The sequence below is a fragment of the Cnephaeus nilssonii genome, assembly GCF_951640355.1.
Source record: "Cnephaeus nilssonii genome assembly, chromosome: 6".
NCBI lineage: Eukaryota > Metazoa > Chordata > Mammalia > Chiroptera > Vespertilionidae > Cnephaeus > Cnephaeus nilssonii.
Genome location: NC_137077.1, coordinates 50778055 through 50794196, shown reverse-complemented (window position 1 = coordinate 50794196; position 16142 = coordinate 50778055). Strand labels below are relative to the sequence as shown.

The 16142-nt window shown below is 46.8% G+C and overlaps 1 protein-coding gene across 3 annotated transcripts in view; it reads left to right on the top strand.

The window, feature by feature from the left end:
* The window catches only part of ATF7 (activating transcription factor 7), a 110357-nt gene extending 97564 nt beyond the window's left edge, over positions 1–12793 (top strand). For all 3 annotated transcript variants that reach the window (XM_079775123.1, XM_079775121.1, XM_079775122.1), the window contains exons 11-12: positions 802–910; positions 7328–12793. In XM_079775123.1, coding sequence (XP_079631249.1) covers positions 802–910; positions 7328–7545 — 327 coding nt within the window. In that variant the 3' untranslated portion in view covers positions 7546–12793. The remainder of the gene's footprint in view (positions 1–801; positions 911–7327) is intronic.
* The last annotated feature ends 3349 nt before the right edge of the window (positions 12794–16142 follow it).

Here is a 16142-nt window from a genome sequence, read left to right as displayed (position 1 = left end):
TCCTCAGGTGAGGATTAACAACAACAACAACAAAACACAAAATCCCTCTTCAGCATGCCTTTCCAGACTCATTCTTTTCCCTGTAGGTAAGTTTGATGTGCACCTACCAGACACTTTTTTTAGAGAGAATGAGAGAAAGAAAGAAACATCAGTTTGTTATTCCACTTATTTGTGCATTCGTTGGTTGATTCCTGTATGTGTCCTGACCGGGAATTGAACCCACAACCTTGTGTATCAGGATAATGCTCTAACCAACTGAGCTACCCAGCCAGGGTCCAGGAATATATGTATTTCTAAATACTATCTTCATTTATAGTTTTTGTAGGGGAGTCAGGGAGGGATTGTGTGTTTTTTAAAATGGCTGTATAGTAGTACATTCTATAGTGTGGTTACATTACAAGGTATGGATATTTGTAATGTTTCTGATTTTTTGCTAGAACAGCAATGCTGCAGTGAACATTATATGCATTTGAATAGGTAGTTCTGTTAAATAGATTCATGGAAGTAGACTCTCTTAGTCAAAGGACATATGCATTATTAATTTTGGTATAATCATGTTTATCCTGTATAGGAGTAATTTTTCTATTGTAAATCCCTACCTTACACTGTAAGCAGCTCCTGTCATTGAACTCATGATTCTACTGGCCCTGGGCTAGCTGAAGCCTCGCTGTGTCAGAAGTCTCCAGATTTGGAAGAGAAAATCCAGGCAGCATCCTGTCGTCACTTTGAGAGATGGTCACTGGGGGTGAAAGAGTGAAGAATGAATTTTCTTGATACTGTTTTCTCCCCTCCCGCCCCCAGAATGAAGTCACATTACTACGCAATGAGGTGGCTCAGTTGAAACAGCTACTGTTAGCTCATAAAGACTGTCCAGTCACTGCACTACAGAAAAAGACCCAAGGCTACTTAGGTGAGTGGCTTACAACCTAAGCAAGGTCAGTTAGCAAGGTCAGAATGTACTGAGTGTCTCAAATGTTTATAATTTTATAACTCTATTCTCAATGTTCTGGGGGGTCCAGACTGATGAGGGAGCAGCCTTTGTGGAGCAACCAGTCCTATGGGGGAAAATTTTTTTTTAAACGTAGAGCTTTCCTAATTAACCATCACAGATAAAGGGTATGTGTATTGGGAGCCTAATTTGTGTTAGGCACTCTACCATCTTTCTAGTTATCTCTTTTTTTATTTCAGAGAGGAAGGGAGAGGGTGAGGGAGATAGAAAGATCAATGATGAGCCCTAGCTGGTTTGGCTCAGTGGATAGAGCGTCGGCCTGGGGACTGAAGGGTCCCGGGTTTGATTCCAGTCAAGGGCACATGCCCGGATTGTGGGCTCGATCCCCAGTAGGGGGCGTGCAGGAGGCAGCCAATCAGTGATTCTCTCTCATCATTGACATTTCTATCTCTCTCTCCCTCTCCCTTCCTCTCTGAAATCAATAAAAATATATTTTAAAAAAAGAAAGAAAGAAAGATCAGTGATGAGAAAGAATCATTGACTCATTGATGGGCTGCCTTCTGTACGCTCCCTAGTTGGGATCGAGCCCGCAACCCAGGCATGTGCCCTTGACTGGAATCGAACCGGAACCCTTTAGTCCTTAGGCTGATGCTCTTATTCACTGAGCCAAACCGGCTAGGACATCATTGATGTTTCTTTCTTTTTTCTTTTTTTTTATCTTTATTGTTCAGATTATTACAGATGTTCCTCTTTTTTCCCCCCCTAGCTCCCCTCCACTCAGTTCCCACCCCACTCCAGGCCTCCCCCGCCCCACTGACCTCGTCCATAGGTGTAAGCTCTTTGTCCAATCTCTTCCCGCACCTCCCACAATCCCTTCCCTCCGAGAATTGTCAGTCTGCTCCCTTTCCATGCCCCTGATTCTATTACATTCACCAGTCTGTTCTATTCATCAGGTTTTTTATTCATTTGATTTTTAGGTTCATTTGTTGTCACTTTGTTGTTCATAATTTTTATCTTTACCTTTTTCTTCTTCCTCTTCTTCTTAAAGAATACCCTTCAGCATTTCATATAATACTGGTTTGGTGGTGATGAACTCCTTTAGTTTTTTCTTGTCTATGAAGCTATTTATCTGACCTTCAATTCTAAATGATAACTTTGCTGGGTAGAGTAATCTTGGTTGTAGGTTCTTGTTATTCATCACTTTGTGTATTTCTTGCCACTCCTTTCTGGCCTGAATAGTTTCTGTTAAGAAATCAGCTGACAGTCATATGGGTGCTCCCTTGTAGGTAACTAACTGTTTTTCTCTTGCTGCTTTTAAGATTCTCTCTTTGTCTTTTGCCCTTGGCATTTTAATTATGATGTGTCTTGGTGTGGTCCTCTTTGGATTTCTCTTATTTGGGGTTCTCTGCGCTTCCTGGACTTGTATGTCTATTTCTTTCACCAGGTAAGGGAAGTTTTCTGTCATTATTTCTTCAAATAGGTTTTCAATATCTTGTTCTCTCTCTTCTTCTGGCACCCCCATAATTTGGATGTTGGTACACTTGAAGTTGTCCCAGAGGCTCCTTACACTATCTTCATATTTTTGGATTCTTTTTTCTTTCCTGGTTGGGTGTTTTTTGCTTCTTCGTATTTCAAATCTTTGACTTGATTCTTGGGATCCTCTAGTCTCCTGTTGGATCTCTGTATATTATTCTTTATTTCAGTCAGTGTATGCTTAATTTCTGATTAGTCCTTTTTTATATCCTTGAGGGTGTCACTAAATTTCTTGGAGGTTTCTAGAAGATTCTTGAGTAACCTTATAACCGTGGTTTTGAACTCTATATCCAGTATTTTGCTTTCATCCATTTCTTTCATTTGTGACTTGTTTCTTTGTCTCCGCATTTTGGCTGCTTCCCTGTGTTTGTTTCTATGTACTGGGTAGCTGCTAAGTCTCCTTAAGTTGATAGAGTGGCCTTGTGTGGTAGGTGTCCTATAGGGCCCACTGGCTCAGCCTCCCCAGTCACCTGAGGTGGACGCACTTGGTACACCCCTTTGTGGGCTGTTTGCACAGTCTTGTTGTAGTTAACCCTTGATTGCTGTTGGTATCACTGGGAGGAATTGACCTCCAGGCCAATTGGCTGTGATGACCAGCTGTGTCTACACTGGAAGATCTATTGCGCAGGAGACACCCTTATGGGGCAGGACTTGCTTCAGTGGGGCTTTGGTGCTCACTGAGTTTGCCCCTTGAGTGTGTCTCTTATGGATGTGAAGAGTTGTAATCCAGTATGGTCTCACTCTGACCACTGGGTACACTGGCTTTTGGATCTCCAAGGAGGTACAAAGTCACCCACTGTCTGGGGTCGCCCAGCAGGAGCTACAGAGACATCTTCAGATTCCTCCTCTTTGTATGGGGTTTGGAAGTGCCCAGACGAGGCCCAGCTGTGAAGTAAGGCCAGCTGCTGTTGCCGCCGGGCCCTGGGCTTTCTTTTGGAAGCTCTGGGGCTCTCTGACCCAGCTGCAGTTTGACAAGTTTTAGGCGGAAAAAGGACAGGCCATTCATATGCAAAAGCCGATGCAAACAGCTTGGGTGTGGGGTTGTAAATTGGGTGGGGTGGGGTCTCTGGGAATCACCAGGGTGGAGCAAACGGCAATGGCTGCCAGAGCAAACAGCCCTGCCCTGGAGAGGTCCCTAAGTCTTCACGTCCTGCGCCCCCATGCAGGAACAATGATCGCTGCGAGCCTCTCTGAGAGAAAGCCACCCTCGCATTCCTGTCCTGATGCCAGACAGTCCAGTTTCTCCCCATATGTGCCTGGGTTCCCCAGAGTCTTGCCTGGAACTGGAGTTCAGAGCAAGTGGGAGCTTGTATCTCCCTCCCGATTAAACGAGCAGCACATCCAGGTGCCAGCACTTTCCGCACCTCCGCATCTCTTACCAGTCTCAATGCACTTTCTTCACCTCTCTAGTTGTGGAACTTCCACTCAGCCAGCTTTCTCACGGTTCTGGGTGGTAGTTGTTCTGCCTTTTGGTTGTAATTTTGATGTGGTTGTGAGAGGCAGCAAGTATAGGTGTTTACCTATGCCGCCATCTTGGTTTTCCTCATTGATGTTTCTATCTTGCCCTTCCTCGCTCTGAAATCAATAAAAACGTATTTTTTTAAAAAATAGTAAATGTGCCGAAACCGGTTTGGCTCAGTGGATAGAGCGTCGGTCTGCGGAATGAAGGGTCCCAGGTTCAATTCCGGTCAAGGGCATGTGCATTGGTTGCGGGCACATCCCCGGTGGGGAGTGTGCAGGAGGCAGCTGGTCAATGTATCTCTCTCATCGATGTTTCTAGCTCTCTATCCCTCTCCCTTTCTCTCTGTGAAAAATCAATAAAATATATTAAATAAAAAAATAAAATAAATAAAAAAAATAGTAAATGCTTGGAAGAAAAAAATAAAACATGAAGAGAAATATGCAGTGTTGGCAGCAGGGTTGAAATTTTAGATGAGGTGGCTTTTAGGTTTTGTTTTTTTTGTTTGGTGTTTTTTTGTTTGTTTGTTTGTTTTGAGGTAGCTTTTGTATAAAAACCTTAAGGAAGTGAGGGAGCTAGCATGCACTTATGTGGAAGAAAAGTACTGCAGGAAGAAGAGCAAAGGCAAAGATCCAAAGTGGGAGCGTGCCTGGCACATTCTAGGACCATCAAGGAGGCTGCATGGCTGGATTGGAGGGGATGGGCCTGGAGACTAGTTGGAGATGAGATAGGGAAGGTAAAGGGAGCATCTTTGGGGGGGCCTTGTCAGACGTGGTCAGGATCTCAGCTTTTACCCTACACTGGGGACCAGCAGAGGGTTTTCAGCAGAGCTGTGACATGACTGATCTGACTTACATTTGGACAGGATCACTCTCAGTGCAGGCTTCAAGGGCAGAAGCAGGCAGTCCACTCAGGAGGCTATTGCAATTGCACAAGAGTTGTTGGAACCTTGGACCAAGATGGTGGAAGTGAAAGTGGTGAGGAGGAGTTGAATTCAGGATATTTTGAAGTTAGAGTGACAGGGTTTGATGATGGGCCAAATGTAACAGTATATATGAGAACAAGAAGAATAAAAGTTAAACCAAAGTTTTTGGCCCAAGCAACTACAAGAATGTATTTGCCATTAATTGAAATAGGGGAAAGTGTAGGAGGAAATGAATTGGGAGGTATATTTGGAGCTCAGTTTTGGACAAGCTGAGTTTAAGAAGCCTGACAGTCTTTTTGTCTGTTTGTTTTTGTTAATATTCACCAAGGATATTTTTTCCATTGATTTTTTTTTTTAGAGAAAATGGAAAGGAGGGAGGGAGGGAAGAAGAGAGAAGGAGAGAGAGAGAGAAACATCAGTGTGCGAGAGACACATTGATTGGTTGCCTCCTGCATACACCCTGATCAAGCCTACAACATGGGCATGTGCTCTGAGTGGGAATCGAACCACCACCTCCCAGTACATGGGACGAGGCTCAGCCAGCTAAGCCACATGAGCTGGGCAGAAGCCTGTTTTGAAGGTGGAGTCAAGCAGACAGCTGGTTACATGGGTCTGTGGTTCAGAGGAAAGTCTGTAAGATATAACGATGGGAGTCAGCAGCTTATAGTAATTTTTTTAAAAATACATTTTTATTGATTTTAGAGGGAGAGGGAGAGAGAGATGGAAACATCAATGATGAGATAGAATCATTGATTGGCTGTCTCCTGCATGATTGGGGATCAAGCCTGCAACCTGGGCATGTAACCTGACCAGGAATCAAACCATAACCTCCTGATTCATAGGTCGATGCTCAACCACTGAGCCATCATGGCCGGGCTAGTTAGTTTTTAATGCCATAAAACTGGATGAAATATTATTGTCAGGGGAGAGCCCATAGGTTCTCTCAATTCCTACAAGAACTCTGACATAAAAAAAAAAAAAAGAACTCTGACATGTAGTCATTCCATTAAACTACTTATTTGTTACAGCAAAAATGTATGTAGTTCCTGCTGTGTGATGTAGACATTATAGTAGGTATTTAACACAATACAAATGAGACACTGTCTCTACCTCTGAGAGACTTGGGGCTATGAGGAGATAAACATGTCAACCTGTTCGTAGGGTAAGCACAGATATCCCTGTTAAGAAAGCCCTTAGGCTGGGAGCTTCCTAAAGACAGGGCTACCGTTTTACTCTTTATATACCCCAGTGTCCGGCACATGGACGATGCTCATTAAATATGTGATGAATAAATGAATGTGTGCTCTGAAAGCACAAGCAGAGAAATAGTTAATTTCCTGAGTGCAACAAAGAAGGCTTCACAGATTCTAAAAGAAGACTCAGGCATTCTTCAGGTCAAAAATACAGCTAACTATTGGAAGTTTTCCCTCATTCCACACATCTCTATTTAAGCAGCCCATCGGGGCTGTCAGCCATTTAAGAAAGCTCCTTGACTGATGAGCTACATGGAGTTATCAGTATGCAGTTCAGATATTTGTGTTTAGTGAAATGTTATTGTTACGTTAGGTGGAGTGGCATAACTCATCGTAAATATTTTAAATCAGTAATACCTAGAAGTAATAGCTTGGAGGGTAAACTCTTTGGGGTTTATTGTGTTAAGTGAACCTTGGCCAAGGACTAATTATTTATGACATTATTTGATTGTAGCTTGATTTTTATTAGGCTTACCTATGGTGTAACTACATTCTAAAGGAATAGAAAAAAGAATGGAATGATTCAGTTCCTATGGAAATTAATCAGAAAAGATACCTAAAAATAAAGCTATTTTAAATCACCTGTAGTCCTGGTTGGGGAGTTCAGTGGTTAGAGCATTGACCCATGCACGAAGCATCACAGCTTCAGTTCCTGGTCAAGGGCACGTACCTGGTCCAGGTGTGTGCAGGAGGCAACCAACTAATGTGTCTCTCTCACATCAATGTTTCACTCTCTCTTCCACTCTCTCTTAAAAAATCAATGGAAAAAGTATCCTCAGATGAGAATTAACAACAACAAAAATCACCTTTAAAAACATGCCTAAGAAGACTGTTCCAATAAGGGTAGTGAACTGCAAACAGAGACCTAGAAGCCAGACAGTGTAATTAGCATGTTGGGGATTTGCTTTATTGGGATAGGTAGGTTAATTTGTTTAGTTTTTGTTTCCCTTCTCACGGCTTACTGCTTCCTAGCTCATTCATAGCTTAGAAGCCAAGATCTGGGAAGTTTCTCCCCCATCAAAAAAAAGATAGGCTTCCCTTTCCTTTAGAATTGTGACAAAAGGTAGTTCCGCCTGTTTCCCCATTCTGTTTTCTTTCTTTTTCTTTTTTTTTAAAGGGGGGAGGTTTTAATCTTGCGCTCCCAGGCAAAACCCCCATTCTGTTTTCTAACCACTTTCTCTCTGCTATTTGCCCTCCTTCCCTGGCAGAAAGCCCCAAGGAAAGCTCGGAGCCGACGGGTTCTCCAGCCCCTGTGATTCAGCACAGCTCAGCAACAGCACCCAGCAATGGCCTCAGTGTTCGCTCTGCAGCTGAAGCTGTGGCCACCTCAGTCCTCACTCAGATGGCCAGCCAAAGGACAGAACTGAGCATGCCGATACAGTCGCATGTGATTATGACTCCACAGTCCCAGTCTGCGGGCAGATGATGCCTCCCCTGGTGGAGAGGTCCCCAGCCAGAGCTCGCCCGTTCGAGAGCCAAGAGAGATGTCATCTTATCCCCTCCCATCTGTCTTGGACATGGCAGTATGGGGGGGAACTGTGTGTTGTGAGTAAAGGACAGATGTGGGGCTTTTCTCTTCAGCCACATGGTCATGTACGTTGACACCTGTACTAGGAGCCTCCCAGCCCCAGAGCCACATAGATCATCCCCTAAGGGGGGGTTTCTGATGTCCTCACATCCGAAGGCCCTTCCACATGGTCTGAACAGTCAATCACCCTCGCCCATGCACCTGTACTTCTCTCTTTTAACACTAACCATGCACTTCTAGGTTTCAGGTTTCCCAGTTTCCTCTCTTCCCAATAAGCCATAACTGTTACCTTCTTGTTCCTTAGCAGCATGTCACTACCTGCTAGGTAGAGCGAGCCAGAATTGATGGAGTATCACCTGCTGTTTCTCTCTCCCTTCCACTCTCTCTTAAAAAATCAATGGAAAAAGTATCCTCGGATGAGAATTAACAACAACAAAAATCACCTTTAAAAACATGACTAAGAAGACTGTTCCAATAGGGTAATGAACTGCATACATCTCCAGCCCCCTCATGGACTCAGGACATTGTGTCCCAGTAGCTGCTTATATCCCTTTTTACCCATCCAAAATTCTAGTCAAAATATTCACTTAGGGAGATTGTAAAGTTACCTTTGATGTATGAAGTAGCAATATTTTTTCCAGCTCTTCCATAAACTTTAGTCCTTCTCCCTATTTTCTACCAAAACAAACAAAAAACAAAAACAAAAAAAGGAAAAAGAAAGAAACAAAACCTCAAGAGTTCTAGTCCTTTTTAATCTATTTCCAGAGCTATTTGGATACCACATTTTGTCTCTTGAGTTTTCCCAGTCTAGTGGTGGGCTCCTTTCCACTTCCCACTAAGCCTTGCAATCTCACCTGGTGGCCTTATTAGATAGGGCTTGGGAGTGAAAGGGGAAGAGCCCAGGATCTGACTGGCTGACTCCTCCCCTCCCCACTCCATCCTTCTTCAGTCTAATCATCAGGTCAGGCAGGAAAGCTTGTTCCATCAGGTTAATGGAGTGACTCTTTATATTGTACAAGAGTTGACTGACCAAAGCATGCATATTCCTTTGGGTCAGCTTTCCGCCTCTGCCTCTCCCTCTTCGTTCTCCTGTCCACATGAATGCCTCTCTTCCACGGCTGGTTCAGATGCAGCCCAGGGAGGCTGTCCCTCACTTTCCCCCATCTCAGCCTCACACATCTGTCTTCTTCCCTGAGCTGGGGTCTTGTATTCACACGTGTCCCACGCCCTCTGGGTCTACCCTCTTTCTCTCAGCAGGCTCGTAGCCTGGCCACTAGGCCTCTCTTCAGCTCTTTTCTGCTTTTGGCCCCTGGATGCAGTGCTTCTCCATAGGCCAACCCCCAGGACTCAGGCATCATAGCCAGGGCCCTGCGAGGGTTTTCTGAGCACAAGGTTGGATGGGCGGGGCGGGGGGAGCGGGGACAGGTGAAGTACTGAGCTCAGCAGAAGAGCCCTGCTTGTTGAAAGGTCTAGCCTGCCTGGGAAATTGGTGACTATTGCTCTCAGCCATTCTTACTTTGAAGAGTTGGGTTACAGAGGAAGAAATTCATCCCTCTGCTCTCTCTTTCTTCCCCATGAAGACTTCTCATCTTCCTTTGGCTCTGAACTATGCAATTTCTACCAGGGCCACAGGAAGCAATCCAAAGCCAGGGGCCTGTGGATAGGTATGTCAGCTTTAGTAGCTCTTCAGTATGAAACCCTTCCAATTGTCCCAGAGCCGCCACCTGCCATCTGCCAAAGCCAAGAATGTCCTTTTCTCCATCTCTCTACCTCCATCTTAAACATACAAGCAGGTAACTTCCAGCTTCCTTTGTTATTTTGTCTTCCAAAATTGGCTGGCCTAGGGGAACGAGGAAATGTTCTCAGCTACAAGATTGCCATCTCCACAGAGTGATAAACTGGTGAGCCAGTCAGGTGACATGTTCCACTGCATTGTTTTTAATTTCCCCTTTCAGAGCTGGTGCTGAACAAGCCACACCTGGTGAAGAGAAAGGAGAGAAACGTGGTTTTCTCATCCTCTACCACCCGGGACCCAGCAGGAACAGCCCCTGAGGTGACTCAGATTAGCAAATGGCAAGGCAGATGGTCAGGATGCAGGTTTCCGCCTCCGGGGACTCCACTCGCCTGTAACATTCACAGCCATAACTCTGCTCAGGGCTCTCAGACGCTGCTCCCCGCGCTCTTCTGCTTTAGTTTTGTTTCAGTTTTTTATTCTATTGATTTCCCTCCATCAGCCTTGCCCTTAAGCTTGACTGAGTTTATGGCTCCTAAGGAGCCTTCATGAGACCCTTCACTATTTTCTTCGCCCCTCGGTCAAGTGTGTTTCAAGTGAAGAATCTCACGCAGGCCTTGCCTCGCTGCTGGGCGCTGGAGGAGGCTGTCCTGCCCATCTGCCCCTGGGTAGGATGGCTCATTTACGTAGAGGGTCTCAGTTCGTTTCTTAACCCCATGTCTAGTTCTCATTTTCATCAGTGGGGAGTTAGCACTGGGGACCTAGACGAGGGGCATTGACAGAACCTCATTAGAACAGCAGCAGTGACTTGAGGAAGGGGCAGGACGAGCCTCCAGACCGCTCTTCAGTTGGTCCTCGGTCTCACTAAGAAGACAGAGCAATGGCTTACCGTGAGCCTCTCTTATATCAAGGGGAATGCCATCGACCTGGTCCTCGCTGCCAGCCGTGTGGCTGCTCTCCGTGCCCTTTGCCTTCCAGACTCTTCTGCACCAGAACCAAACATCATGGAGGGTGTTATTTAGCCCTTTAGGCCTGCCAGGGAGCCCAGGGAAGACACTTCTGACAGGAGCTGGGGTATGGACCCTAGGACTCTTCCAACTGAACACAGGACTCGGCCTCACTTCACTCCAAGACACAGCTGCTAGACATGCAAGCCATAAAGCAGGGGTGGGGAACCTCGGGCACGCAGGCCGTTTAAGGCCCGTGAAATCATTTGGTCTGGCCTTGGCAAGGCATTGGGGTGAGTTAATGAAATGTTTAACCAAACACAGACGGCTAATTTTTAAGTTAATAATTTTGTATGGCCTTTGAATAATGTTATAAATATCCAAACGGCCCTTGGCAGGAACAAGGTTCCCCACCCCTGACCTAGAGAAAGGGGCCAGAACCAGGTCTGGTGTGCAGTCTGCCCCATTTCCTGGAAAGCACACTTAGACTTGAAAAGCCTGAGAAGCTTCCGCACAGCGAGGAGAGACGGAAAGAGGAGGAGCTTCTTCACTTACTCTGCCTGTTGGTGGTGTGCCCCACATCTGGCTTCCTTCAGCTGCTCCTCCTCTTGGCCCCAAGACTAGACCATGTGCTCTCAGTGGTGGTAAAAGAGGTGACCTCACCTTGTGGCCTTCCTATGCCTGTTGTGCCGTTCTTGGCTCCTTTCCTGATTCCCTGCCCTCGAGCACCACTCACAGCCGGGGTGCTTAGTCATAGCCAGGCCTGTTTACAGCTGCCCACCAAGCAGACACACGGTATTCTCCTCTGGCTTCTGAGGCCCGTGTCCCACTCTGAGAGGCTCCATTAAAGGTGCTACCCTGAGACCGCTCTCCCCCCAAAAGTTCTCCCTTTCTTTCATAACTTCCTTTCCATCCCCACGTCATTATTTTCCATTAATATTGTACATTGTATACACAGGAAGGAAAAGTATTGTTTTTTATTTCATAACCAGTCTGTTTAGAATCCAGTCCTTCTAGCTATATCACATATGCCTTTGTTGATGTGCTCTTTATGCTTTCTTTAGACTTTTGTTTGACCGGGGCGGAGGGAGGAATAAGACAAGTGAGGATCCTCAACCTCCCACACCCTAATCTCCCCTCAGAGTACAAAACTGTTTCTGTTTACAACACACATGTGCACACAGACACAAATCCCCCCTCCCAGGGTGCTGACCCAGCTGGAATGAGCATAGGTGGCTGCTGGCCACCATTCCCACCCTTTGTACCACTTCATTCATCTCTTTTTGGGGGAAGAATGAAAAAAGGCTGGGGAGAGTAGGGACGGTTAAGGCAGCTTATGTCCTTTGTAGAGGCAGGTTTGTATTGTAGCTGGTAGGGTTTGTTTTTTAATGGGGGCTGGTAGCACAAAGATATCTTACCGGCATTAGCTACTACTGGTGAGTGAGGTTTTAGCTGTAAGAAATGGCTATGAGCACTAGTTTCATTGACTTTTCCTTAGGGCGATGGTTCTCAGAACATGGTCCAGGACCAGCACCACCGTGTCTGGGAACTTGTGAGAAATGCACATTTGGGCCCCACCCCTGACCTGTTGAATCAGAAACCCTGGGGATGGGCTCTAACAAGCACTCCGAGTGGTTCTTATCCCACTAAAGTTTGAGAACCACCGCCCTCGGAGCAAGCTGGGAAGTTCTTATAGGGTGTCAAGACTATTTGAGTACCATCCTCTGCCTTAGCACTAACACATGTATTTTTCCATTTCCTCCAGTCCCTCTCTTCACCCCCATTAAAACAACAACCACATCATTCATCTCGAAATCTAGGTTTATCTTCATCCTACTTATCCCTAAAACTGTCCTGCATCGGTCTGGGCAGATGTGTCCCATATTCCCTTGCAGACTGGTCGCTCCACACTCTTTGTTACAGGAAGGACCAGCTGGAGTTTAGCTGTTCAATTCACACACACACACACACACACACACACACACACACCCCTTCAGGCAGGGAGATGAGCCTCCAGCCCCGCAGCTGTGGCTGCAACCTCCTGATATAGTATCTGTTGAAAAGAAAGCAGTGTGTATCTATGGTTATATCTCTGCTCATCTGTATATCTTTGACATGTAGCAAAACCTCTCCATCTCATCAAGGAACTCCACTGGGGGTCTGAGTCTCCCCAGTGGTGGACTTTGACAGGTGGGAGCATGCAGTGCTACAGGCTATTTTGTTACAAAACCATGGTCTCCCTTTCCCCTCCACCCCATTCAGCATGACCCCTGTGAGCAGGCTCACAATCTCCCGGGACGGGGCTGAGGCAGGGGCTTCGCTCCATTCTCCCTCACCGTCCCTTCTTCCTTTCCCCTTGCCACTCAGCAGTTACCCCCAGCCAGGCCTTCCCCCTCTCCCTTGCCCTGACATATATTGTGCCTTATTTATGCTGCAAATATAACATTAAACTCTCGAGAGAACCACTGTTATGTCTGATGTTTCGATCCTCTGATCTACAAGTCCCACTGTCACTCTTCCTGGGGACTCACTGGGCTTTCACGTCTGTGATCTTCCTCGCTTTCCCATTTCTTAAAACAGAAGGAGCCAGGATTCTTACCCTTCCTTTTTATGCAGTGAACACACAGTCTAGACAAGGCGGTGGCTTATATAAATACATAACACAACAGAAGGCAGGGCTCAGGTCTGTGCACTGCCCTGGGGACAAGGGCCCAGAGCATCATGGGAGCACTCACTAGAGGAGGTGTGTGCTTTACATGGATGGGGGATGGGATGGTGTTTGAAAGCAAATGTCCTCTCACCTTTAAGTGTTTTGTACCCACCCGCTCCCAACAATTTTTTTAAAACAACAAAAATAAGCCCTATCTTCAAGAAGTTTCCAACATGACGAGGGAATGCACAGAGATCAAAAGAGAAACTTTCTATGACTGTATAAGTGCTATGGGCATTGGGGGGCGGGCGTTGGTTAGAGAGCAGGTAAGAGAGTTCTCAAGAAAAACAGGTAGCACTGGCCAGTGTGGCTCAGTTGGTTGAGTATCATCTCATGCACCAAGAGGTTGCCAGTTCAATTCCTGGTCAGGGCACATGCCCGGGCTGTGGGTTGTGGGCTCGATCCCCAGTGAAGGGGGTGCAGGAGGCAGCCGATCAACGTTCTCTCTCTCTCTCTTTCTCTCCTCTCTCTCTCTCTCTCTAAAATCAGTAAAAACATATTAAGAAAAAGAGGTAATGCCTAGGAACCATATGGAGTAAGGAGGTGTAGGGCAGTCACTACTAATTGCATCGGTGTATTCCTTAGTAACTATCACAAGCGCAGAGTGAGCCGGCTGAAGAACTCGACCAGGAGATGGCAGGTGTCTCTGGGTTTCCCAATAGGAGAGAAATTATCTAAAACTGTTTGTGGCTGGTGTTGGGTTTAATTGACAAATAGGGAGACTGAGTCTCCTTAGAAGTAGGAAAGGCAGTCTGGTCTTCATTGTGTTGTGGTCAGGAACACATGGAGGGCCAGAGAAGGGTCAGAAAGGAAGTTGCTGAAAGCCAGATCCTGAAGCCAAGATTAAGAGGTTTGGGAGGTTTGGGATGAGACTCTGAAGGCAGGGCAGTTTCCCATGATAGCAGAATTAACCCATTCCAACTACTAACCAGAGGAGGCCAGTCACCTCCATCCTGAACATAGGAAGCCAGCTAGATGAGCTCATTTCTTGTAGCCTCAGCTCAGATAGTGTTGTGCTTGGTGATCAGAGACTAGCAGAGGGGAAGCAGCAGGGTGGAAAACATCGAGTGCCTGAGCTCATGGGAAGCTAGATGCTTTGCGTCACTTACTGTTCATAGCCATCTCTTTATAAGAGGACTAGTTGCCTCATTTTATTGATGATGAAGTGAAGGTTAAGACACTTCTCCAAGGCACACAGTGAAGTGCCAAGAGCTGGGATTAAAATTGAATTCTGTCGGACCCCAGAGCTGCTCTTTGCAGTGATCTGCCCACCCTCTGCTCCTCTGGACTCTGTGGGGCCAGATCCATTTCCCACAGAAGAACCATCTACCTATGGTCTTAATTCTCCCCTTTAAGAAGTGGTGGGACTGCAAGATGCAGTGGTGAATGCCAGGTTCTGTGCTAGGGCCCAGCGTGAGACGAGCTCACAGAAAGGCTCCCCTCGCTTCGGCTGCATTAATAGAAATGTAGTCTCTAGAGCATCCAAAACCTGCTCTAATCTACCTGCCCAGAGTACAGTTTGGTTTACAAATGCCTTACTTTAAAGAGAAATGCCTCCCCTTGAACAAAAAAAGACTATAGGGTAGAAGAATGAAATGTCTTCAAACCTGTTAAAGGCTTGCACACATGAAAGAATGGAGAGATGTTCTGTGAGACTTAAGAGGCAAACTAAGACCCCCTGGTGGAGGCCACAAGGAGACGGAAACCAGCTCAGTGCAAGGATAAATGCGAAGACTCAGGAGATGGTAAGTTCCCGGGACTCGGGTGTGTCGGCTCCTCACAGCTAACATTCTGAGGACTCTTGCTCTGTGTCAGATTCTGTGCTGGATGGATGACCAAAAGTAGCTCAAATAATGCTTGTCCTAGGAAGTAGTTTTTTTATGTTGCCATGTTCTGGGTGAAGAAACTGCAGTTTAGAGGTAGACAGCTTGCCAAGGCCAGTCACAGGCTCTTTACATCATGGCACCTCTCCAGGATGGCTACAGAACTACTGAGGGGAGTGGGGGGAGGGATCCTAGGATCAGAAGGGAAAGGGCACCAGGTGATTTGAAGGACCCCTTCCTGAGGAGCAGGTATTTCCCAAGGCTGGATTCCAGTCTCGCGCCCCAGTAAGTCAGAGCCAGTCAGAGGCGGGGTGACTAGAGTGAGATGGACAAAGTCATAGTCCATCCCCTGTATTCTGCCCCTGCCTTTCTGGAACTCCGTAGAATCAGGGCCCTAGGCACCTCCATGCACCTGATCTTTCAAAGAGCTCTAGTCCAGAAAAGGAAATGGCTGGGCCTGACAGTGTGGAGCTGTGGCCACAGGGTGGCAGCAGTGCCTCAGCTGCGGGGATGGCTCCCTAGCCCCAGGTGAGGCAGGGCGGAAGCAAGCAATTGCCCTCTAGTGAAGATGGGGTCCATCTACAAACATTTGAAGCAATCCCCACTCTGAGAGCTCCCCACTTTCATTTTGTTCCCTTCTGCATCTCACTTTCCTACCCACAGGCAAATCTCATAGTGGCTCTAAAAGGCACACATGCAGAGGTGTGAGTGGGCTGGGTGACCCTGCCTCAGCCGTTAGGGGAGGGACCCCGGCTGGGTCATCCCCGCCAACTCTGACCCTCTTCTCCCCACTCCTTCTGTTCCAGGACACAATACCTAGCCCTTCCTGACAGGGGTTTCTTTATGCTTTTATTCTACAAGTTAGAAAAGAGAGGAGGAGGTGATCAATTGGAGCTCTCCAACCTGTTGAGGGATTGGGGGTTCTTAAAGGCCCCCCAGGGCCTGGCACTGACAAAGCATCTGCAATTAATGATGCTTCTCAAGCTCTGGAGACAGGATTTATGCATCTAATAAAGTCTGTAATGCCAGGCTTAGGGGCTAGGGCCGGAGGCTGAGAGCAGGAAGTCCCGGAGGGGCCATGGGCGGGGATCCCAGGGGCTCTTAATGGAGTCGTGCATCTCCATTGCCTGCTCTAGACTCCCCCTCCAGCTGCGGTGGGGGTGGCCGGCAGGGGGACAGCAGGTATAAGAGGCAGATGTGGCCGGAGGAAGGCAGATGACGGCATGGATTCCAGGCAGGCAGCAGTGCTGCTGGTGGTGCTGCTTTTAGTGACAGACTGGGGC